The sequence below is a fragment of the Aplidium turbinatum genome, chromosome 12 (assembly GCF_918807975.1).
Source record: "Aplidium turbinatum chromosome 12, kaAplTurb1.1, whole genome shotgun sequence".
Lineage (NCBI taxonomy): Eukaryota > Metazoa > Chordata > Ascidiacea > Aplousobranchia > Polyclinidae > Aplidium > Aplidium turbinatum.
This window is the reverse complement of record NC_137483.1, coordinates 19,259,567-19,284,473: the sequence shown is the minus strand read 5'-3', so window position 1 is coordinate 19,284,473 and position 24,907 is coordinate 19,259,567. Positions and strand designations below refer to the sequence as shown.

Sequence of the window (24,907 nt, the reverse complement as noted above, 5' to 3'; positions counted from 1 at the left end):
TCATTGCATTGATTAGAATTTACGACTTGCGAACAAATCTTATTGTAAGCTACTCAGTGATTCTAAAATAGTTACAATCAGAGTAACATTGTTACACGAATTTGAAAAAAAAACAAAACTGCGTTTGTTGTCTTACATTTTTATCCTAAACTAATGCATTCCGAAACTCATGGCTAGCTTCTAGTTTTATGGAACCAAACTTCTCATAAGTAACACCTTAGCCTGCTTGAATAGCTGTTTACATCTTCGTTTGTGTATTTTAGGTCTACAATTGAGTTTGTAGTATGAATATTTTTAGTAGAGAAAAGACATTTGAACAAGTTGTTGAAATTATCTGAAATTTCTAAGTTAAAATTAGGTTCTTTTGAAATTGTGGATTTGTGTCAAGTCGCATCACAAATATCATGCAGGCCACATCATAAGTCATTTCGCTTACGGGTGTTTATAAACATGACTCATAAATTACATCCACAAAAAATACAGCATTTACATCAACAAAGCTAAGTTCGAAGCTCACTTTTTATTGAAGATTGTGTCAATCAATTTGAAAATACATTTTTAGTCCGCCAGCGTCGAAATAATGCAACAGCGAATTGAGGAACATGCGTAAACAAAGGAAATGTGAAATAACCCACAGTCAGCAAATCTACATAAATTTAACATTTACAAATGTTGAATCAATGTAAAAGGACTGGATTGCTGACTGGGTCCTTATTGTTTGAAGCACTAAAAATACGCGTAACAGCGACAACATCAGCAAGGCAGTGATTATGTTTCTGGCCAAAAAAAAAAAAAAAACTTTTGACTTCAAAGATAAAAATGATTATAACGAAGCTTCAAAGTTTGTCGTAAAACATTTTACAGAGATATAATAAACATAATCATTTTGTGCCAGATTGTGAGAAGACTTCCTAGATTCTTTCCAACCATTTGCATGATTGCAAATTATTTTCTATAACTTTATATTGCTAAAAAATGGCTTCTTTGTTGAAACAACGTGGCTACAATTCTATAAAAAATTCTTAGGCCTACTACATTGAAGTAATGAATTTTTTTTGTGATTTTGCTGATGACGTTTTACAATATCCGAGAAGTAAAAAATAATAATGATAAATTATTTTACAAAACCGTGGTTTGCAAGTGCTTCACAAAAAATTGTTGGAGGAAAATTTACTATTAGACGTAAAACGTTTGTAAAAGAAAATTGTCGGTTTACGTATTTATAACGTTTATTGCGCTGTTATCGAATTATAAACTGCCTGTAGGCTATTGCCTACCTTTGTGGTTGCCGGCCAGCTTAGAGCAGCATGCAAACTAAGCGTTTATGGTATTTGCATCGTGTTATGATTCTCGAAAATTTCCCACAAGGTCTTTATTTTTATCGTGATATTTTGTGCCTCTTCTGTCCTAAACTTTTAGTTATTTTGCAGCACAATCCACATCGGATTTTAGACTCAGTCTCCATTGAAAATCTTTTGTGTGGTGCATCATTTCAAGTAGTGTCTTCCCCTAAACTGTTACACAAATCGCCCAGAACCAGGTTGATTATTATGTATCTTACAGCAGTTGAGAGCCCGTTATTGTATGTGTGGAATTATTACTGTAGATGTCTGACTAAATTCATGCCAAAGTCGAGCAAATTCTGCTTTCGGGATCCTTGCCGTTATTTACGGTATTTTTTGTTAATAAGTTTAGGCAGCATTTTTCCAAGATAAATGAAGACATCGGTATTGTTCGTCACTTAGATTTAGTTTTCTCAGCATTGTTTATTCATTCTTTGATCCACTAGTTTGTCCCACTTTTGGTATAATCGGATCGTTTATAAATGGCGGGTCTTCACAATAGCCGGCCTCTTATACATTGGCGCAACGTATTTAGCAGTTGAATCAATGATCAAGAAAGCTGATTTGTTGTTTGTCTCATGTGACGCCTAACTTTATGCCTCGTCTACAGTACAAAATATTTTGTGATGCAGATGAGGCATTATCATCTTTATTTTGCGCTCTTTGGAACAAAACACAGTGCACTGTGAAACAAAAATACAGGGTATAACAACAAGTAGGCGACATAAAGCAGTGAAGGGACGCCATCGAGTTAGCTGCTACGTGTAAATGGAGCCTATCTCATAATTTTGAGTGTATCTCACAACTACTGTTTGCAAAAACGCTATTTCTCCGGCTTCTCCCAAAAGCATTTGCAGTGATACATTTCCTCAATTGCAAGTTTTGTCAATGAGAGCATTTCCATAGAACGTTTATTTCGAAACCAGGTTTTCGTGTCTTTATCCAAGAGAAGATTTCTTATTGTAACGTTTTTTATTCGTCAATGAATATTATCTGCTTGAAACAACTGTTTTGAATAGTTTGTGGCCTGCATAGCCTACTATTTTGATCATGGATTGCTATTGTTCGTAGAGGTGATAACGCAAAAAGCGTTTGCTATTATTGTTTCTAATTAACAGCTTTGCGATCACTGGCTTTTCTTTGTAGCATAAGAAATAACGCGCTTTGTATTATTGAGGTCAAACCGAACAAAAGAAAGCAAGAGGATGCTTCTCTCTGCTCGCGCATATCGATGCACGAAGCAATTATGAGCTTATGGCTTGTTATCGCAATGTAATCCATTTCACGCTTTGCTGGAAGTTAGCTAGAAATAGCAAAAATTCACCAAAATCTTGAATTTACAAGAAAACTACACAACTTTTAGCATCAAATTTAATATCATCAGATCCGCCTGGCAATTTTAGGAAAAGTCAAGAAAAACCAAGTGCATGGCGTTACTGTGCTTCACATAATTAAAGGAAATATGAGGGGGGGGCCAAATCTGGCCTCCCTTTGAGGAGCAAAGTGTTAATCCACTAGTTGTTGAAAATCACAGCTCACCTCTTCCCAAGATGTAGCCTAATAAGTTGGGAGGCGTAGTTGTTGGTGGAAAGGGGGTACAAAATGGCTCACTTGCTCTTATCAGCTCCGTTTGTTCGATAATGAATACTTAATGTAATTCAATACTCAGTAATATAGGCCTATACTTTGTTTTATAGCCTCTTAACGTTTAAAATGAAATATGGGACCACATACCATCTTAGTGTGTGTTTTTTGAATATAGGTTTATAGTTCGTCAAACTTGTCTGTTAATTTCGCAATACAAAATACACACTACTATAAGGTTGAATGAAAATCCATTTGCAAAACTGTCATTTTATCACCAGAAGTTTTTTTCTTAGACGTAATTTTTGTTGATAAATTGATTGTATCTTCCATAAAAAAAGCTTTTCTTGGAGCTTAATCTTGCCAGTAGCACATACCGACAACTAAACGGTAAATCATTGACATTTACACATAAACGTTTACCGAAGCTCACAAAGTAACATTTTGTATGTCGATAATGTTGTTTTTTTGTACATTACTTCATCTACCAGATGTCGCTGATTAGAGATTTGTCCTTGAAATGCGTTGATCATGCGCTTATGTCTGGAGTTGAGCGTTGTTTGATTTTGTCAGTTTTAACAAGTGGGCGTTTATTCAAATGAAATATCGGGGCTGATGATATCACTTTTTGTATGAGGTCGTAGATAATACACACTCTGGTATTTTACACCTTAGCTACTGCACACAAAAAACGTTAGAATTTCCTTGTTACTGATTCTAAAATCAAGGATTTTTTACTTATTCTAGGCTTATTCATCTTCATCAAACGTCTGCGTATCTCTATAACGTTCTTATTGTCCTCCTTAAATTGTTATTGAAAGCTTGCAATGAATAGTTTCATTAAGCTAACATTCTCCAGTCTCAGTTTTATTACAACTTGCTGGGCAAAATCATTTATTCACAACTGTTTGTTTACTATTCTCATGAAATAGAATACACCTATTGGAACTAACTTTTTTGGGTAGATCTCATTTGCAATCACCTTAGTCGAAGCGTTGTTTATTGTGCAATAATTTTAAACTCTTCCTGTGTTTATTTTCGCCCAAATTAAGTACATGGCTTCAAAGCAAACGTCTTAAGTAATTCTGATTTAACTATTCAATTTCACTAAGCATATCATCATTTGTGATACTATGTTGGAAAATTTAATAATTATCATCATATCTCAAACAATGAGCTCTAATACAGTAACGAATATTCTTCTCTTGTGTTGTCGCTATATGTCAGGGCATCCGTTGGTTAGCCACTGCCTGGCGTCGTCATCGATAGAAACTAGGCCTTCCATACCATGAGGTGGTCTGTATAGTCGGCAATCCTTGATAATGTGGGCTGCCGTCTGCATTTCACTACACTCACAAGTAGCGCTCTCTGCCAAGCCCCAGCGCAACATGTCTGCATCATAGCGTGCAACACCAGTAAGCAAACGGTTACGCCTTGATGAGGCAAGTCTAGCGAGGCCATGGCCCAGCTGGTTCTCGGGCGGGGATCTGAATACTTGGCGAAGTGGGGATGTGCTGCCTGGCCATTGTTTACACCATGCCGCGTGGCACCACTGTTTGCTAGGGCTTCCACCAGAGGCTGCCAGAAGGTCTTGTGCAGCTCGTACAAATGGCTTTCTAGAACGAATAAAGAATATAATACAGAAATAATACAATACAATAAAGCAACAAATCATGATATCATCTAGAACCAATTTCAAATGAAATGACCCAGATGCTGCGTGATAACAAAAGTTAATTGGATGCAACTGAGCACTTCACAATCAAAATATGATAAACTTTCAACTTAAAGTTTCGATTTAAAATGAGTCAAGCATAATGACTGGCACTCATGAACAATGTTGGAGCAGTTGTGATACATTGAGCTCATACTTTGATACCCAAGTCTGACTCTAATGGTCAACTATTGGCCAAATTAGCGCTGAAGCAGAACAGTGCTTGAAATTTGTCACAGTTATAAAGTTTATTAACTTTTAGAGCAATATTGCCAAAAATGTTTTTGGAATCCAATTATGTCAACATACATTTAGATGCCATAAAACAGTTGGCAACCCAAGCTGCTAATTTAAAACACTTTGCATAAAGGTTTTTGGAAAATAAAGGTTATTTACTCATTTTCTTTCAATTCTTTCAAAAAATCTTGAATTAAGTTCCACAACATTGGCAAATCACCGTCATGATTTGGAACTTGTAGAACTTGATGTGGATTTGTTTTCAGCTTTTTTCTTATTAATCCTCCAGCCTGAACATCATTCTCAAAAGTTATCAACAGATTTCGATCAAATCCTGATTCGTATTCAAGATGTTCCAATACAGAAATCACATATTTTCCTTCAGGACTGTTGGAGTAGTCGCCAGTAAGAATCAAAATAACTTTCCTGCTGGCTTCAATCCTTTGAACAAGTTGCTTTAAAGGAGACGATCCACATTGATCTTCCCTTCCAACTACCCCAAGATTAAAATATGGAGGTTGATCACAGATGTTTGGTATCAAAGTGTTGTCTACCCAGTCAGCAACATTTTGATTTGTTTGATCATATACTACAAATCCATGATGAGCAAATATATTTCGTTTTCGATGTCTTGCTGAAATCTGCTTGTGTCCTGAATAAGGACGCAGATGTTTTGTATCATGTATTGCCAACCATCTTTTCCATCTTTTACTGAAAATGACCAAAGAAAAGAAAAAGAATGTGAACGTGAATGTTGTGAAACTTACACACAATGCTAGAGAAAGATTGCTTTGACAAAAAGCATTTGCTGAATAAGTAAGCAACGAGTGTCCTTTTAAAGAATGAGGCGATTGGCATTGAACGCATCCTCCGTAATATTGATCAATGAGCGAAGAACACTGAGGCATAAAACCAGGGTAAACAATTAGATCAAATTCATGTTTTTGAAAAAGTGTCCCAAAATTATAGTTCAATTCACAATCACAAGCTATAGAATTCAATCTTAAATCTAAACCAACAAGTTGATCCAAAAAAGAATAAGGAAAAACCTTAATTCCCACATTTGTTATGTAATTATGTTGCAATAACAATGCTTGTAGGTTACTTGCGTTAGCAGAAAAGATTCCTGGTAAAATGTAATTTATTCTATTTGAAGAAAGATCCAAAAGTTGTAAATGAGGTGTTAAATAAAGAAAAGGCGTGTCAAGTAAAGCAATTCTATTATTTGAAAGCAAAAGAATTTCAAGGACTTTCATGTGTTGCAACGATTTCAAAGGTATTTTAGTGAGAGAGTTGTGACTTATATCAAGGTAGACGACATTTGGATTTGTAAAGGTCATGTCTCTGTCTTCAAGCTGACAGGATTGAAGAATAATATTATGAGCAAAACGAAATTGACTTATTGCTTTGGTATCCTCACCATACAAAACGTAGTTCCCAGAAAAATTAATTTCGACAATATTTTTTGTATTGATTTCACCAACTATCGCAAAGGCAAGAAAATCAAAAAAGAACTTCCCAGTGAATGCATATTGCAAACTATAAACAGCATTTTCAAAGCTTTGAGTAAATGCCAATAAATCACTTGTGACTGACAATCTTGTACTATTTAGGAAAAGAAACTGAAGATCACTTAAACCATGAAACGCATTTCTTTCAATTATTTCAATTGGATTAGAACGTAAATCGATTGAGCAAAGATGTGGCATTTCTATGAAAGATCGATTTGAAATCACTCGTATGTAGTTTGATGACAGATCTAAGTTTTTGGCAAAAGAAGTGAAAGTAAAAATTATTTTTTCTATATCAGCAATTTTGTTAGCTGATAAGTCTAAGCTTGCTTCTGAGTCACAACGGTTTAAATGCATTTTAAAGTTATTTTGTGATTGTAATGAAATGTTTTGGTGAAAAAACATTTTCTTCAAAAATAATTTCAAACTTGGTAATTTCTCTTTGACTATTTCAGTGTTCTGACGCTGATGATTATTTCCTATTTTATTATAAGACAGTGTAAGAGAGGTTAAGTTTCGAAACCCATCAAGTGAAGCCATATCAAAACAAGAAATGCTGCAATATTGCAGGTTTAATGTTGATAGATGAGACAGATCTTTAAATGAGGACAAACTATCAGCTGTTACAACACCAAAGTTTAATGACATGATCGACCAGTAACCTCTTGACCACATCCTTTTTGCATAGTTGAGTCTGACGTCTGGTAGACCAAATGATAATTGCTTCAAATTGGACATAAGTTTGTAGATATCACCAAATATAAACGGTACTGGTAGCTTGCTTTCTGTGATGTTGGGTTGTGGAAAATCGTGTTTGTGGAAACAGAACATATTCGCTCCAAAAAACAAAGATTCAATTTTATGAATTGGAACAAATGTAGGATTTGCCACATATTTCCATAGACAGTTACAAAATAAGTTTAACATGCGCAATTTAGTGTTGAATCTAAATATATTTTTAGAAAAGAAATTAATGAAGTTGGCAGAAAGATCTAAAACCTCCAAGTTTGTCAAATCATCAAATGCTTGTGGCTCGATTAATAAAACACCGAATGAAGTGCCAAACAAATCAAGAACACGAATAAGAGGAGTTTGGCTAAAGTCGGAACCCCTAATTGCCGAAAAGTTATTTTTGCTCAGGCTTAAATAAAGCAGGTTTGGTGTTAATGCTTTCCGTGGGACTGCAGCAAGCGAAATATCACTTAGATCAAGGAATTGCAATGATTTTCGAATTGGATAAAAGGTTTCATTGTTTAAAATTGTGTAACGTGAATCACACAAATTAATATCTGGTTGTAAACACACTTTTTTGGCCACGAACATTTTTAGTTTCGATAAGTTTGCAAAGTCCAATCTTTTTAATGCCTTTATAGAAGTACAAGATATATCAATGTATTCTAATGATTTTGGTAGATTTGGTGGAAAACTATGCAAAGTGTTGCCAGATAAACTTAACGCCTTTAGCTGGTTTAATTGCTTGAATGTTCCAGATTCTATAGTAAGGTATCCTGGAGGCCCTGGTATAGGAAAGTCTGTTAAATTGTTTTGATTGTATTTAACGTCTAAAACAATTAAGTTTGTCAGCATGTCAAAATCTTGTATTTTAAATTGCGAAATTGGATTAAAAGTCAAATCTAGAAACTGAAGGTTTTCTTGAAGAATCTTTGGAACGTTTGTGAGACCTCTGCTTGCACAGTTGACGAAGTTTAAAGGAACAGTCATCCACGATGGAAATCCGATTTCCTTGAAAATATTTTTCTGATCTTTTAGTAGAAAATCACCGTCTGATATGATGGTTTTCTGCATGACGTCACAAGGATCATTAACAGATATGAAATAAGCAAATTGCAAGTGTATCAGAAACACATACAGAAAGAAAATTTCATTAGCCATTTTTCAATATTGCCATTGAAATCTAAAATATATTACTGTTTTGAAGTGTTCATTGTGGTAAATTTGTAACATACTTCAATATCAACAGTTTCCTTTACTGCTGCATGATGTTATGCTAGCATTTACGATTTCTCTTGATACTAACAATACAAGTCTTAGATAATTATCTCATGCATGCTAATGATTCTTAACAAATTCCATTCGTAAATACTAACGAGTCCAAAAAAGTGAGATAATATACTTATTGAAATATTATTAAAATAAAGGTTGTGCAAATTTTTATCCTCTTACCGAGAAAGGCCTTTTTTGGAATCTTTTATCCTGATCATTCGGCATACTTATAGAAGCATCGTCCTCCTAGTAATTATTTTCTTTGACAAGTTTTAAAATTTTAGCACGTTTGTCTGAACAGAGCATTTTTCATTTCCGATATAGAAAGATTAATTTCTGATTTAGCAACAGTCTTATATTACTTCACGCATAGATATTGCACACTGACGTACAGGCCTGCTCTATCTGTATATATCTGTTATATCATGGTTTGTTTTGCGTCATCCATGGCCACCTGGAGATGCGGCCTGATTTGTCACATTTTGCAGATTTTGATTACAGCTACTGCTAGTGCTTGACTGACATTTTTTGAGATGTTTTTACTTTTTGCGGTTTCCTAATGACAAAAAACTTTTTTGTTGCCTTGGGGAAGAAGTAGCAAATGAGAAAAAGTAAGTTGAAAAACGCAAAATCAGACTGTTATTTAAAATTAACAGTCTGACTAAAATTTACAAAATCAAATTTTCTTTGTTTTTCAACATGTGATGATGTTAAAACCTATTGTGTCATCTGGGGAAAAGAATAAAGAAAGCGTAAAAGTCTAATCTTTAGAAAAAATTATTTTAACGTTCGCCCAAACTTAGAAAAACCTGGAAATTTCTGCAAAATGTGACAAATCAGGCCGTATCTTTAGGTGGCCATGCGTCATCTAACACTATTGACGAGAATTAGCAGATCTTAGCAATCAATTAGGCTAGATGTCACTTTCTCAGGCATCTCTCTTGCTTGCTCGATTACTGCTCTTGTTAAAAAGCTGACGCCTGACACTTTTTTGCACACATACACTACCACTACAGTACTTTTAACACGGATTTCGCAAACTCAACATAGGCTAAGTAAGCGCTATTGGTCTTCATTTTGTAAAAAAAGCATTTAGCTACGTTTACATCCCAACGCAAACCTTTTTGGTTATCCCATTGATTGTTATATAAAATAAAGATTGTGCAATTGATTGAGTTTCGCTTTTAGCAGCATGATCGTTGCTTACTTCACAAGGTAGATTTAAACGATCTGTCTTAGCCTGATGCTGCGAGTTTGCTGTGGCAATAGTAAGTTGCGCTAGCTTTCGGAACACAGTTCCCTAGTCATGTGCTATGATGAATGGTGTTGAAGTCAGTGAGTGGTTCTTAAGTGTGGTTCTTTCGTTTAGCTTGAGGCTCAAGCTAAACGAAAGAACCACTAAACGCTAAACGAAAGAACCGAAAAAAAGCCTCGAAAAAAAGCCTCAAGCTAAACGAAAGAACCACACTTAAGAACCACTCACTGACTTCAACACCATTCATCATAGCACATGACTAGGGAACTGTGTTCCGAAAGCTAGCGCAACTTACTATTGCCACAGCAAACTCGCAGCATCAGGCTAAGACAGATCGTTTAAATCTACCTTGTGAAGAAAATAAAGATTGTTTATTGCCATCATGCGCAATCCGGGCAACGATAAATATGGTTCAAAGGAAGCTGTATTGGAGTAGCTAGGTGATGTTGGATATTTTGAAAACACATATTTACCTGCACACGATTGATCACATAACAATTAATCGAGAGTTTGCAGCCGGTTCTACCCGCAAGTCATGTTGCCGGCCTCTGTCCTAGACACAAACTGAGTTATTGAATGGGCGCTGGACATAGAAACAAAGAAATGCTGAATTATTTATAGATAAATAAAGCTAAACGCTAAAAATTCTACTTCAGATTGCCTTTTTGTCACACATTTGCCGTTTCGTATTGGTTTCCCTGCAATACGTGTCAGTTTGCATGCAAAAAAATAAAGAAGTCACTGTCATCTCAATTCCCCACTGATGCGCAGGGATCTATCTTGTTTTGTCGATATGAAGCTTGTACTTCATACCGACTGACTGACACAACAAAAAGTACTTTACTTTTTATCGTTTTGAACGGTCATCTGATGAACGTTGCAAGCATTGCTAGAAAATGAAACAACCCTGATAAAGATAAACATTTTCAATATTCAGTTTGTCACAACTTTCATTACATCTGAGTGAAAGTAATGTGAATACCGAAATAAATCGCAGGGAAATTTAACTGCACTGCGAAATAATAGTCTTCTTTTGGTTGAACTTTTATTCAAATAATAGCACAAAGGCGCCATCTTGCGGTACTAAGAATCTTCAGCCACAAAGTTAGCCTAATAGTAGGGGGTAGGGAGGATTATGTTTAACTTTAACTTTAGCCCTGATTTTAGAATACAACAGTATATTGTAAGACCTTTGGGAACACTTTTTTAAATTTTTGTTGTATGTTGTAACAAAAAATTACCTTTAAGACACTGTGAAAAGTTTAATGACAAAGTCTGATGTTGGCCATGTCTAGGAGTAGGCCTAATGTATGTAAATTACTAATGGTTGCTACTATTGCTTCCTCCAAACTGAGCAAGACTCCAGGAGCTCAACCTTCCAAGGGTTAATGCGAAACTTGCTGCTTTATGTTCTTTGCAAGTTCCGTTATATTTGGCTAGTAATGCTTAGTTTTTAGTTTCACATGTGCAGCACTCATATCTGCACTGAAACGATTTCTCATTTCTCATAATAGAGACTGAGACAACTGAATGAAGAACCAAACACAGTAAATGAGGCTAATGCAAATCTTTTCTTGGTTTCAAACAAGCTTAGTAGGGAGTTCCACACTGTAAGGATATGCTTTCATCATGGGTTTCAACATCATGAATGTCACGATCATGGTCCATATGATGATGGAACTTGTGCAAAACCGCAGTTTTACCCTCACAACCGGTAGCGGTCGTCAAAGCAGACTACGTCGACTTAAAAACGGCGTCCCACAGGGCTCAGTCTTGGCTCCTCTCCTGTTCAACATATACACCTACGACTTGCCCCCCACCATCTCCAGGAAGTATGCTTACGCAGACGACCTGGCACTCCTGCACTCAGCAGGAAACTGGCAGTCAGTGGAGAGGAACCTCAGCCAAGACATGCAAACACTATCAGCATACCTCCAGAAATGGAAGCTACAGCTCAGCAAGTCAAAGACAGTGTCGGCGGCCTTCCACCTTAACAATCGGGAGGCACAGCGTGAGATAAACATCAACATTGATGGGGAACACCTGCCCTACTGTGCCGAACCTACATACCTCGGCATAACCCTGGACAGGTCACTCACGTACCGCCGGCACTTGAAGTCACTGCGCAAAAAACTATCTACACGCGTCGCACTTTTGAGGCGATTGGCGGGTTCCGGCTGGGGAGCTGGTGCTAAAACTCTTCGTACAGCTACCCTAGCCCTTGTTCATTCCACCGCTGAGTACTGCGCGCCGGTCTGGTGTCGTAGTTCTCACACCCACCAGATTGATACCGCCATCAACGACGCACTGCGTACTGTGACTGGATGCCTGCGTCCCACTCCAACGGACTGCCTACCCATCCTAGCAGGCATCCAACCCGCTGAGCTACGCCGTAAAGGAGCCACGATTTCTCTCGCCCGCCGCGTTTTGGACCCCGACCATCTCCTCCATGCAGCACTCAAGAGACCACCACCTATAAAGCAGCGGCTGAAATCAAGACGCCCCTTTGTGCCTGCCGCACAACAACTACTTAAGAACGCAGAAGAACTTGGTTTAAGTGCGGCACACTGGACGAACCATATGTGGAACACGGAGTGGCAAAATCACACCTCCACGCTCCGTGACTTCATACCCGACGTCGATCCCCGTCCACCAGGAATGTCCCTCGCAAGGCTTGCGTGGGTCAGGCTTAACCGCCTGCGAACTGGCGTTGGCCGCTTTCGTTCGGAAATGCACAAGTGGGGCCTGGCTCCTTCATCAGAATGCGAGTGTGGTGCCACTGAACAGACTGCAGACCATGTCATCCATCACTGCCTAATCCACCGGCCTCCACACGGTGCGCATGGTCTGAGGGTCCTGGACGACGAGACTGCTGAGTGGCTGAAGATTTCCTGCCCTCCAATCTAGCCTGGAAAGATCGCTCATACGCCATCATCATCATCACTGAATCAAGTCATACGCAATAAATAAAAATACCAGAAACGATTGCAAGCATGGTTGAGGCAAGAAGAGGAGAGATTGTAGGAACGCATTGAGCCCCTACTCTCGTAACAAACACAATGTGATTATATTTAATATATGCTTCAGAAACCTGTAAAATTCTGCATCAAATATTGGATAATGTGCTATGTAAAAACTTCATGTGAAATGAAACCTATGTCTTATGTGGGTCAAGATAATCAGCCACAGGTTGGCGTTGCAGAGCATGAATACAATTTCTGATAGAAAGACAACGACGAGTCCCGGCAGCATAGAAAGACAACGACGAGTCCCGCACGTCCACATATACAATTCACACAACTGTTTGAAACTGTTGCACTGCCTGTGAGACAAAGACCGACTTACAGAAGAAAAAGCTTGAGAGCATTGGTGCAACTGTACCGCGTATATGTGCCATACCGTACTTGCTATTGCAGAACTAAGTTTACAACATTTACATAAAAATTCGTAAAAACTAAATGCCCAACTGGTCAATTGACTGGCGTGGTAATTTTACGATTTAAACGGATTGCTTGAAACAGTCCATTGATTCATATTAACAAAAAGTTTCCTGTGCAATGTAATTAGCTTTCCAATCAAGTTTTAGCTCTTCTTATAAAATTGTGTTGATATATTAAATAGAGCTACGTTTGGATATTTTAAACATGTCTTATTGGCAGTTCGTTGTGGTTCTTTCATTCCTTAGTTTCTAAGGCAATCGCCTGCCCTAGAAGACAGAGTTGAGACAGCAAAACTTTTCAGCCAGCGATAGTTAAAAAGTTTAAATTTGATTTGCATGTTCTTTGTTGGCACTTTACCCTATTTATAGCAACACGGGGCTTTATGAGGACGCCCCACTCTAGTAGTGAAATATTTCACAGAAGGAAATATGTTGGAAATGTGAAATTTCTTGACTTTTAGCTTTAGTTCTTTGCGAATTTTTTTAACCTAAATTGGTCATTTTTCTACCTTCCTGCCCACAATAAGCATTTCGTCTCATCTGGCTAGACATTTTTATGCAATGCTAGTTTTATATATGTTAATGTTAGTGCAATATAAATATCAGTGCAATTACTTTGAAATGCAAAAACGCCCAAAAATGCCTTATATTTATGAGCAAAAGTATTTTTTTGTTTAGTTTAGCATTACTCTATGTTATAATTTCAATTTTGAAGCTATCTTTGGGAAATTGGAATGAAACCGACTTTCTGACGATTTTTTCATCTCAAACACTTTGTTTCAATAAATTCGTTGGGTAAAAATTTAATTTCTATACGCACAATACACATGACTAGTATCTTGTAAAATATTTTGGCTCTGCGTATTTCATAGCTCCTGTTATTAGCGATTAATTGGCACGGGGCTAAGATAGCTCATGACGTGCTTTCCGCGTACGAAAACAGCTCTTATTAAGATAGGGTTAACCTGCATTTATTCAGATGCAATGCGCTCAAAGGTAAATGTTACATTTTTCCGACTTTGCAGATCTTTTTTCGTATCCAGGCTACGCCCGGTGGTTGAAGATTCAAAAGACAAACAAGGCAATCTTCATAACCACCTTCATGCATGCCATTAAGTCCCCAGCCAAAGACTCACCCGAATTTTCTTGAGCTGTATCGAACAGGCGCCCTTTCGAGTGCGTAGGCTACCAGGGCTCTCACCACCCGTCTATGCCGACGACTTTGCTTATTGAACGTGCTTTACATCATTGAATCCAACACACTTTTGCTGTTTTTGTTAGTTGAGGTGACCTGAGCTTAAACGATAAGCATTACAATAAGTTTCATTAATTTAGAATTTCTACTAAACCACATTGAATTTCTATTAAACTATTTTATTTTGATTTTGTTTTTACTATATTCAACTTGATAACTCAAGTAGATCTGACGTTTGACACTGACGATGCTTAAAATGAAAAATATGCATTATTTATTTGCAAAGTTAAGGCTGGTAAAGCGATGTTGTTTTATTGGCAAAGGATCGACCATGGCAACAATGTATCAACTGGTTGAATGGTTCAATGATCGAAAGCCTCATTAAATGAAATTGTTCAATGATTTCAAAAATATGCAACAGCTCTAAAAGCATTGAAGTAGCGTAATACATCAAACAGCAATTTAGCAACGCACCATGCATAGGCCTATAATAATTAAACAGAACATTACAGTCAACCAATCAAGCAATGGTCTGGAGATCGCCACTGTACTTTAACCGTATTAAGACTGGGCTCTCAAGGGATTCCTTGAGTTGGGGGGGGGGGCATAAAGCGCCCGCGGTTTTTGAACGTTTGTTACGCTTTTGATACGCATGCTGTCAGTTAGATATTTTTCCAAGTGAAAAAAGATTATCTGACTTTCCAACAAATTTAATCTTATCTTCGAATCATGTGTATATCTATAGCTGTAATAGATTTATTAGACAGGAGTCAAATCGCCAAAGTTAGATGTAAATTATAATAAAGAAACAAGGCTTGGTCTGCTTGAGATAATGACGTCACTGTAATACCGCGTCACACTTTGCGTTCTGTCTCTCACTCTAACAACTGCAACGGCTCATCAACTGCCGAGAATCTATTTATTCTGTAGTTATCCAGCCAGCAAAAGTGCGACATTATTATATCGACTCAACGTTTAACTACAGTGCTTAGACGTGAAAATTGTTTATTTGACTTGAGTTTGTTTGGAAAGATGCAAAGATCGGAAACAACTGTTGCTTGAAATGTAGGCAGATTTTTGTCGATATTTGCTTCATTTCCCCAATTTCACATTAGAGGTACATCTAAAGACGAAAAACTGATATAGACAAAGCAACCAAACTTTGAAGTAGGTTATTCCAGGAAGAATATGTCCGCAGACAAAATCGGTTATATTTACGTATATTCAACAACTGAGGACGTTTAATTCTGGCAATGTTGAGCATTACCAAGAACCTAGAATCAAGTCCCATTGAACTTGAATAATAACTTGTATTTTCTTACAGCTTGACAATGCCGTAATGCCTCGTCACTAATGATATCCATCAGCCGATCTTCATGTTTTTACACCTAATAGCTGTCGCTAATCGTTGAATCGACGAAATAACAGCACAGTTTAGTCGGCTAGAAAATTACTGAATAAAAATGGTTGCCGATACTGTAAATTGTGGATAAAACCATAGCCTATAAATATTTGACTTTTAAAGTTGAACGATTACGAAACGAAACAATTTTATTATCAAAAATATCATCAATTTCGACTATTCGGTTTTGGCCATGAAAACTACTCTATTCCCAACTTGTAATGCTACACTTTTCGCGTTGATTTATTGTGCAATGATGTTCAATCAGCGTAAAAAGATGCTTTTGTTTCAATTACAGACAGAAGTAATTGTATGCAATTTACGCCAGACGCAAATCGACAGTTGATATCATGCAGTGTCTTCTTAACAACTAATGAAATTACACGCGCGATAACCTCATTAGGCGACTCGGCTTGGCGGCTTGGCGCCTTTGAATAAACAATCGTTGATCCGTCACTCTTTTCAAAAAAGAAACCAACCAGGCGCAATCTGCTCTCACTCCAAGAGCAAATCAATGAAATATTTCAAGGTAGGCCTACATGCTAAAAACGGTAAAACATCTCCCAAACCGAATCAAGTGTAGCCACGAAACTTTAAGTACGTTTAGCCAAGTAATATTTAGGAAAAGTTAAGAAATTTCAGCTTAATGGCAGGTATGCTCATTAAAATACAATCGTTTGAAATTGGCGCGGGCACATTATGCCAGCCCAAGTCTTAATACACTAACTTTCACATCCGCAAAATTGTATGGACCAAAATGTTTATCGGAGTAATCAGAATCAATTCAGCAGCGTTTTACTTGGGATTGATTCAAGACATTGCTGACTAGCTAGCCTTGCTGCAATACACGTTTTGAGGACTTTGCTCTCAGTTTGCATAATTGCACTTCTTGCATAAGCTACCATGGTTTTAAAGTCAGCATTTTTTAACGCTTTGTTTTCATTCACTTTCATAGCACAAACTTTCTAGGCCTACTGTGTCTGAATTCGTAGAACACAAGCCTACAATCGCTAAAATCAGCAATCGAAACTTCCTTGCTCCGAATTTTTGAAACAAATTGCAAAACTCAAAACAATTGTGATTTTTCACCCAGCATAATAACCGAAGTTCTTCTTCGTTTGAGCTTCTAGTCAAAAGTCCCTCTTTTTGTGACAGGTAGACATTAGACAATTGCAGAAACTTAGCCCACCTCTATTCAGCATTATCGATTATATCTCTAACTTTAGTTGATTTTGGTTTTGAATCTTTACCCTCGGACTGACAAAGACTTATATCAGTGACATCTTGACACCGGTGTACTTTCTTCAGAACACGTCGAATCGTAGATTTTACTTTAAGCTTGTTTCTTCAAACAAGTACAAACCTATAAAAACATCAAGCATTAGAGCCGCATAAAACGTTTCAAAAACACAAAAAAGGAAAATAAGGAAAGATTGCATGATGCCTGCTGGGGTAGACAATGCGCCTAATGCAAAATACTAAAACTCGCCGGGATGAGATTACAGTCAAAGCTTGATAACTCGAAGCTCTTTAACTCGAAACTCTCCCTATCTCGAAGGAGATTGATTGGTCCATGGAAAACGCTTATCAATACATACATGCATACTAGGGATTGTAGATCATAGGGATGCGAAACTTTATCCGCTTTCGGCTTATCCGCAACACTAGAAGGGTTACGTTTGTTTGTAATTTACAAAATATTTTACTTTTTATGGGTTATGTAGGAAGAGTGAAGTTGGTTTTAAAGTAATTTAAGGTTTTTAGTTGAAAGCAAGCCAGCAGTAAAGCGTAAAAAAAATGTCAAATTGGCAATTGACCCTTCTAATGTTGAAGGAACAACGGAGTTGCGCGTCCCGTATTGTACCGTCCCTAATGCATACGAACTAGGGATAACTCGAATTATGGATAACTCGAAGCAGTTTGCTCGGTCTCTTCAACTTCGAGTTATCGAGCTTTGACCACATGATAAAGAATTGTGAATATAAATTGCATGTGTTTGCAATATAGAAGTCATACTTCTTGTGACATTTAAACACGACATTGTGAAGTGACAATTGAATTTCAATTTACGTAGTTCAAACATGAGCGCAGAAATTATATTGCCGCAAGCTCATAAGCTGTGTTTAACTGACGCTCTTTCACCTGCTGCACCCACGGCTCTCACCACCCGACTATGTAACCGACACGAGCAGCCTATCTCCGATATTGATGGCTGGTGTTAAGCTTTAGGAACATACGAATGAATATACAATAGTTGATCGTGTTTTGGCAGCAGAAGAGGATGTAATGTATACGATGATGAAAACAATGCAGAACATTCAATGCAAAAGCACAATGTATTGTTTCTCATGCGGAGGCAACGCGAACATCTGACCATCGCCCAACATGGCTGCGTTTTCAGCAGGAGGTAATAGTTTCAGACACTTCCTCATTGTTACGACTACACACGGTAGTTGCGGAAATACTCGAATCTTAAGCAAACAATCTAAAATTGATTAATTTTTCGGTATATCAACTATTGCAACCGATATTCAAGTGGGGACGTTCTTGCTACCATATATATGTTACTTTTATCTTGACTTAATATAACAATTCAATTATCAGTTTCTTTGTTTATCCGGTAAAATTTCAGAAACCATTGTTCTAGCTAGACCGGACATTTGAGGAAGCTCATTTAGAGTGTCGTTGCAGTTATAGTGCATGGTCAAATTTATCTTATAATTTTAATTTTATGTATATAGCCCAGTGTAATTCCTGATGAGGACACAAGTACCTGTAGGAAACGTTTGCGTTCTTTTTTAATTCTGTTGTATTTCTTTGTGTGGGTTGCTTAAAGGCCAAAGTAGAGATAGAGTTTTATATGTGCTTATTAAATTTATGGCTTTGTTTGAAGAAATTTCTTAAAGCAAAAATTGCGTTTGTGCGAGAGATTTCTTGGACAACGTGACAAAACTACACTGTATATGTACGTTTGTAAGTTGCTTGTACAAACGCTCATCTTTTGCTACTTCAAGATTTTCAAACTCAACCAACACTGGTCACAATGCATGACATGAAATGTAGCATCCTGACACATCAACATCGTTTGTCTATTTTTGTTCTAATCTTCTCAGAAAATCACGCATTAAGCTCCACAACATTGATAAATCACCATCATCATTTGGAACTTGTAGAACTTGATGTGGATTTGTTTTCAGTTTTTTTCTTATTAATCCTTCAGCCTGAACATCATTCTCAAAAGTTATCAACAGAGTTCGATTACATCCAGATTCATATTCAAGATATTCCAATACAGAAATCACATATTCTCCTTGAGGACTAGCGGAGTAGTCGCCGGTAAGAATCAAAACAACTTTCCTACTGGCTTCAATCCTTTGAACAAGTTGCTTTAAAGGAGACGATCCACATTGAACTTCCCTTCCAACTACTCCAAGATTAAAATATGGAGGTTGATTACATATGTTTGGTATCAAGTTGTTGTCAACCCAATCAGCAACAGTTTGATTTGTTTGATCATAAACTACAAATCCATGATGAGCAAATGTACGTTGCTTTCCGTTAAATTTTGATGTCTGCTTCTTTACTTCACGAGGACGCACAGATTGTGTTGCATACGTTGCCAACCACCTTTTCCATTTTTTGCTTGAAAAGATAAACGATAAGAAAAGAAAACTAGAAGTAAATGTTGTGAAATATAGACACAAACCCAGAGAAAAGTTATTTTGACAAGAAATATTCAATGAATAAGTAAGCAAGGATTGACCTTGTAAATAATGCGGCGATTGGCATTGAACACATCCTCCATAATATTGATCAATTATTTGAGAACACTGAGGCATGATCCCAGGGTAAGTTCCATCATCGAACTGATATTTGTAAAAAAGTGATCCAAAGTTATAATTCAATTGACAATCACAATTGATTGCATTCGATCGTAAGTCTAAAACAAAAAGTTGATCCAAGAAGTAAAAAGGAAAAATGTCAACTCCAATGTTTGTTAAGTGGTTATTTTGCAACAAAAGATTGTTTAATTTACTAGAATTTGCAGAAAAAATTCCTGGTAGAATGTAATTTATTTTGTTGAATGAAAGATCCAAAAATTGTAAATTGGGTGTTAGATAGAGAAAAGGTGTGTTAAGAGATGATATTTTATTGTTTGAAAGCGACAGTCTTTCCAAACGTTTCATGTGCTTCAAGGTATTTATTGGCATTGTCGTCAAGAGATTGTGGCTAACATCAAGATGCAAAACATTTGGATTGTTTAAAGTCATGAAAGAATCTTTCATCAGACAGGATTGAAGAACAATACTTCTTACAAAACCAAACTGACTTAATTTCTCCGCTACTAATTCGTATTCGTAAACAAAGTTTTCAGAAAAATTAATTTCCGCAATTTGTTTTGATTGGATTGGTTGAGGGTATGCGAAATTAAGCATATCAAAAAAAAAGTTTCCCGTAAAGGTGTATTGAAAACTAAGAGGATTCTCAAAGCTTTGAGTAAATGCCATAGGGTAGTATGTCAGCGACAAGCTTGTGGTGTTGAGAAAAAGAAATGCAAGGTTGGTTAAACCTTGAAACGCATTTCTTTCAATTATTTCAATTGGATTAGAACGTAAATCGATTGAACAAAGCTTTGGCATTTCATTGAAAGACCCATTTGATATCACTCGTATGGAGTTTGATGACAGATCTAACTTTTGTACAAAAGAAGTGAAAGTAAAATTTATATTTTCAAGAGAAGTAATTTTGTTATATGATAAGTCTAAAGTTGCTCCTTGATCACATTCGTTTGAAACGTTTTTGTCGTTTACAGTTGAATATGATGAGTTGGTTTTTAACAAAAAATCTTGTTTTAAGATTGATTGAAGGTATCTTGATTTATCTTTCAACCTTTTAGTTGTTATAGATTGACATTTTTCATCCATTCTGTTGTGGGAAAGAGTAAGGAATGACAGTGTTTGCAACCCTTGAAGTGAAGCCATATTAAAACTAGTGATGTTGCAGTAATCTAAGTTCAATGTCGTCAAGTGAGGTAAATCCCGTAAAGTAGATAAGCTATCAGTCGTGATATCACCAAAATTTAACGACAAGAACTCTATTATTTCTAACGTTTGATCATGGATTGGTAACCCAAATGATAAATGCTTTAACTTAGTCATATGTTTGTAAACATCACCAAGCTTTAAGGAACGTTTATTATTTTTTACTACTGGAAACTGCACGTCATGTTCAGCAAAGCATGCCACATTCCAACCCAAAAACAAAGATTCGATTGAGCGAATTGGAACAAATATTGGATTGGTCACGTATTTCCACAAGCAGTTACCAAATAAGTTTACCTTTCGAAGTTTTGTATTAAACTTAAAAATATCTTTGGAAAGATAATAAATAGAGTTCATAGAAAAATCTAAGACTTCTAAATCTTTCAAAACATTAAACGAGTTTTTTTCAACGTGTAACTCATTAATTGCAATATATCTCAAACGAAGAACTCGAAGAAGAGGGGCTTTTGTAAAGTCCAAACACCTGATTCCTGACATATTATTATCGCTCAAGTCTAAATACAGCAGGTTAGGAGTCAATGTATTTCTTGGGACTTGAGAAAACGAAGCAAAGATCAAATTTAGGAATTGTAATGTCTTTTTAACTAGATAAAATGGCTCCGTATTTGGAAGGATAAATGATGAACTGCATGGTTTATCTTCGGACAATAAACATACGTATTGGGCCACCACCGTGTTTAAGTTTGATAAGTTTGAAAAGTCTGACTGTTTTAAAACTTTTATAGATGTATGAGAGATTTCGATATGTTCAATAGAGTTTGGAAGATTAGATGGAAAACTATGCAAATAATTGCCAGATAAAACCAACATCTTTAACTGGTTTAATTTCTTGAATGTCCCAGGCTCGATGTTGAGATATCCGAGAGGTCCAGGCAATCGAATATCTGTGGAATTATTTTTGTTATAGCCAAGGTCTAGAAAAGTCAAATTTGTCAGCATGTCAAAATCTCGTGTTTTGAGATTTGAAATAATGTTCAAACTCAAATCTAAAAACTGAATATTTGATCGAAAAACCTTTGGAACTTCTGTAAGTCCTCTGCTTGCACAGTTGATGTAATTTAGAGAAGCAATCATCCAGGATGGATATCCAATTTTCTCAAATAATTCTCTCTGATCTTCATTTAAAAAATAACCATAAAATCCATCTGATATCGATATTTGATCCATGACGTCACATGGGTCCTTTTCAGTGATGAAACAAGCTGGTTGCACGTACATCAAAAACATACATGTGGTCAATAGTTTGTTAGCCATCTCTGAAATGTAGTAGCAATATATAAAGGTAGCCTACTGTACAGTGTCACGATTTCTTTTTATCTCTTACCAGGAAAAAGACTTGGAAAGGTTCAATGACGTAGTTTAATGGGTATAACCGAAAAGTAGTCAATTAAATGATCGGATAATTCTACCGGTAAAATGATAATGAAAACTCTTAAAGGACTTTAACGAACGGCTTCTCTTCTAACTCTAATTTCGAACACAATTTATATCAGCACCAATTCTCATCTACTTGTATTCAATTACTTCAAGTCTCAATCACCAATAATTTCTGCACCAACTACGAATCCACAACTCATAACACAACTCTCATAATCAACTCATAATAATGATCAACTCCCATAATAATAATCATTACACAAATTACACCACTATTTAAGTTGGTTGTTCAGTCCAGTAACTTCGAGAAGGTTACGTAAGGTTACATCATAAAGAACCATTGTTCTATCAAGCAGCATTTAAATGTAAACAACAGAAGCTCAAAGGAGTTTAAAGAATGTCACGTAGGGTAGAAGATTGTTACATAATAAATATTTTGCAATCGGACATCTACTAGTAAACATCCTTATAACGTCATGACAAACGACGCTCAGAAATTATGAAAAACAACAGAACATTCCAGATTTGCATGTTTACAGACGATTCTGGAAATGCGTTACATAATACAGATTTCTCATTCAAAGGTTACTTCAGGTCAATACCCGATAATAACACATCGCTTAAAATTCCATAATGAAAACAGCACATTCTGTCAAGACGCAAAGCAGCCCGACGCGAGGCCTTGCACATTGATTGTGACATACAGTATAGCGTTGATGTTGGCTAAAAAATGGTAAATTGTCTGTCCGATAGCTCAGTTGGTTAACGCATGGCTTCGTGAATAAAGAAGCTTCAAAATCAAGCGGCGCTGGTTCGAGTCTCGGGGTGTGCGCTTGAGCAACACATTCTAAGGCAGAGGTTCTTAATTTTTTTTTAACGCGGACCCCTTAAAAACAACTTTGCTTTGCGTGGACCACATGGCCTAGTCCGAGAAACTTTTTTGTCAGCATGAATTGGACATTACGCAAAAAAAACGAATATGAATTGCAATTAATATGAATTGGTAACAAAATTTACGTTTTGTTAAATTTAAAAAATAGCGAATGCTGATTGTTTTTCAATATCTTCGATTTAATTTCATTAATGTAAAGGATACTGCTGTTTGTTTTTAACAAGAACCTGAAATTGTGACTTCGTCTTTGATATAGGGCAACACGCATGTCATCCTTTGCATCCAACCCGTTTCGACTCTTTGTTTTGATAGTTACCAATGATGAAAATCCTGACTCACATAAACAGGCTATGTAATCGCAAAAGGAATTAAAGCAGCCATGGCTCTCTTTACCAAAAGAGGATATGCTTGTGTCAACGAACTTTACAAATCGCCAATACTTTTCGAATTGAAAGACATTCTTAATGATTTCATTGCCCTTAGTTCAATAAACTCATCTTTTGCAAGGTCCGCATTACTGATAGATTCCAGCTCAACGAGGAAAGGGTAACGTATCCAAGGGTAACTTGCTGTATTTTTAATATCCTCTGCGGCTAAGAAGTAATCTCTGAAAGAGTTTTGCAATGCTTCCAAATGTCAGCACATGTCTGTGTGCAGAGAAGATTGTAGAGCATTACAAATAATCGTTACTAATGTTCTGTTTAATTATCGTGGAGCATTCTAATACTCATGTTCTTTTGTTACATTAAAATTCCTTTAATGTAGTCTTTTCTTGGAATGCTTATAAAAGTATTTTATATTTATGCCTTAGTAATGCATATGAATCAGACAACAAAAGTTTGCAAAAATTTTGTTTGAAGCTGAAATATTTTGTTTTCACGAGTTTTATTTCGATGTTTTGAACAATCCTACTACTTTGGTTAATTTGTTGTGGACACTAGACAGGTAAATGTAGTCAACGACTTGATAAAGGAATGCACAAAATTGCACAAATCCTTTGTGGAGTCTCTCAAGGCTCAACATTGGGACATCTTTTCTTTTTAATGTATATTAACGATCTTCCTTTAATATCTAAATTTTCAACCGTGCTTTTTGCGAAAGACACATATCTAGCTTTACGAGGTGAAGACTTGGATTCTTTACAACCAATTCTGAACTACATAAAATTGATGCTTGGCTACGAAAAAATAAACTTTCTTTAAATTATTCGAAAACAAGCTACATTTTAATAAACAAAGTGCCAAAGCGTACTATTGAATTTAGTTTCAGGTTGTGTATAAACCAAACAGTGATAGAAAGAGTGAAAACAGTTAAGTATCTGGGAATCAATGTCGATGAAAATCTAACCTGGTCGTCACACATTAAACTGTTGTCGCTGCAGATGGCTCAATATTCTGGAATTTTTTTATCGCCTTTGTAGGTATGCATTGGAGGAAACATTGCTCATGTTATATATATTATAGTTCAGTATATAGCCGTGTTCACTACGGTATTACTATATGGGGTACTGCAAATAAAACGCTAATCATGGAAGTAGACGTCAGACACAATAATATTATTCGCGCAATCACTAGAAGTACAAAATTTAGTCACGTCACGAACTTATACAAATATTTAAATATAGCCTATTACGAGAAGATATTTACAAACTCGAAATTGCCAAATTTATGCATAAAGTTTCCAAAAATAATCTACCACCTGTATTCCAAGATCATTTTATAAAACTTGATGATATTCACTCGCACAACACTCGACAACTAATTAAAATGAAGTATTTTTTTCGACAAATAAACAAATCCGTGCCACACAATCTTTTGGCACATCGACGTACTAAATTGGGGAGTGAATGGGATGATTGTATAAAAAGCAAACACCTTGCTTTGTCTAAAAA

At 36.4% G+C, this 24,907-nt stretch overlaps 2 protein-coding genes across 2 annotated transcripts; both read right to left on the bottom strand.

Moving 5' to 3' along the window:
• Window positions 1–5,033: 5,033 nt before the first annotated feature.
• On the bottom strand, window positions 5,034–8,282 carry LOC145780652 (toll-like receptor 7). Its single transcript, XM_082592276.1, has 2 exons — window positions 7,052–8,282; window positions 5,034–6,733 (listed from the first exon to the last, which is right to left on the bottom strand). The coding sequence occupies exons 1-2, from the start codon at window positions 8,280–8,282 to the stop codon at window positions 5,034–5,036; spliced, it is 2,931 nt and encodes a 976-aa protein (XP_082448402.1).
• A 10,491-nt stretch (window positions 8,283–18,773) lies between these two features.
• On the bottom strand, window positions 18,774–22,001 carry LOC145780651 (toll-like receptor 9). Its single transcript, XM_082592275.1, has one exon. The coding sequence runs from the start codon at window positions 21,999–22,001 to the stop codon at window positions 18,774–18,776; it is 3,228 nt and encodes a 1,075-aa protein (XP_082448401.1).
• Window positions 22,002–24,907: the final 2,906 nt, after the last annotated feature.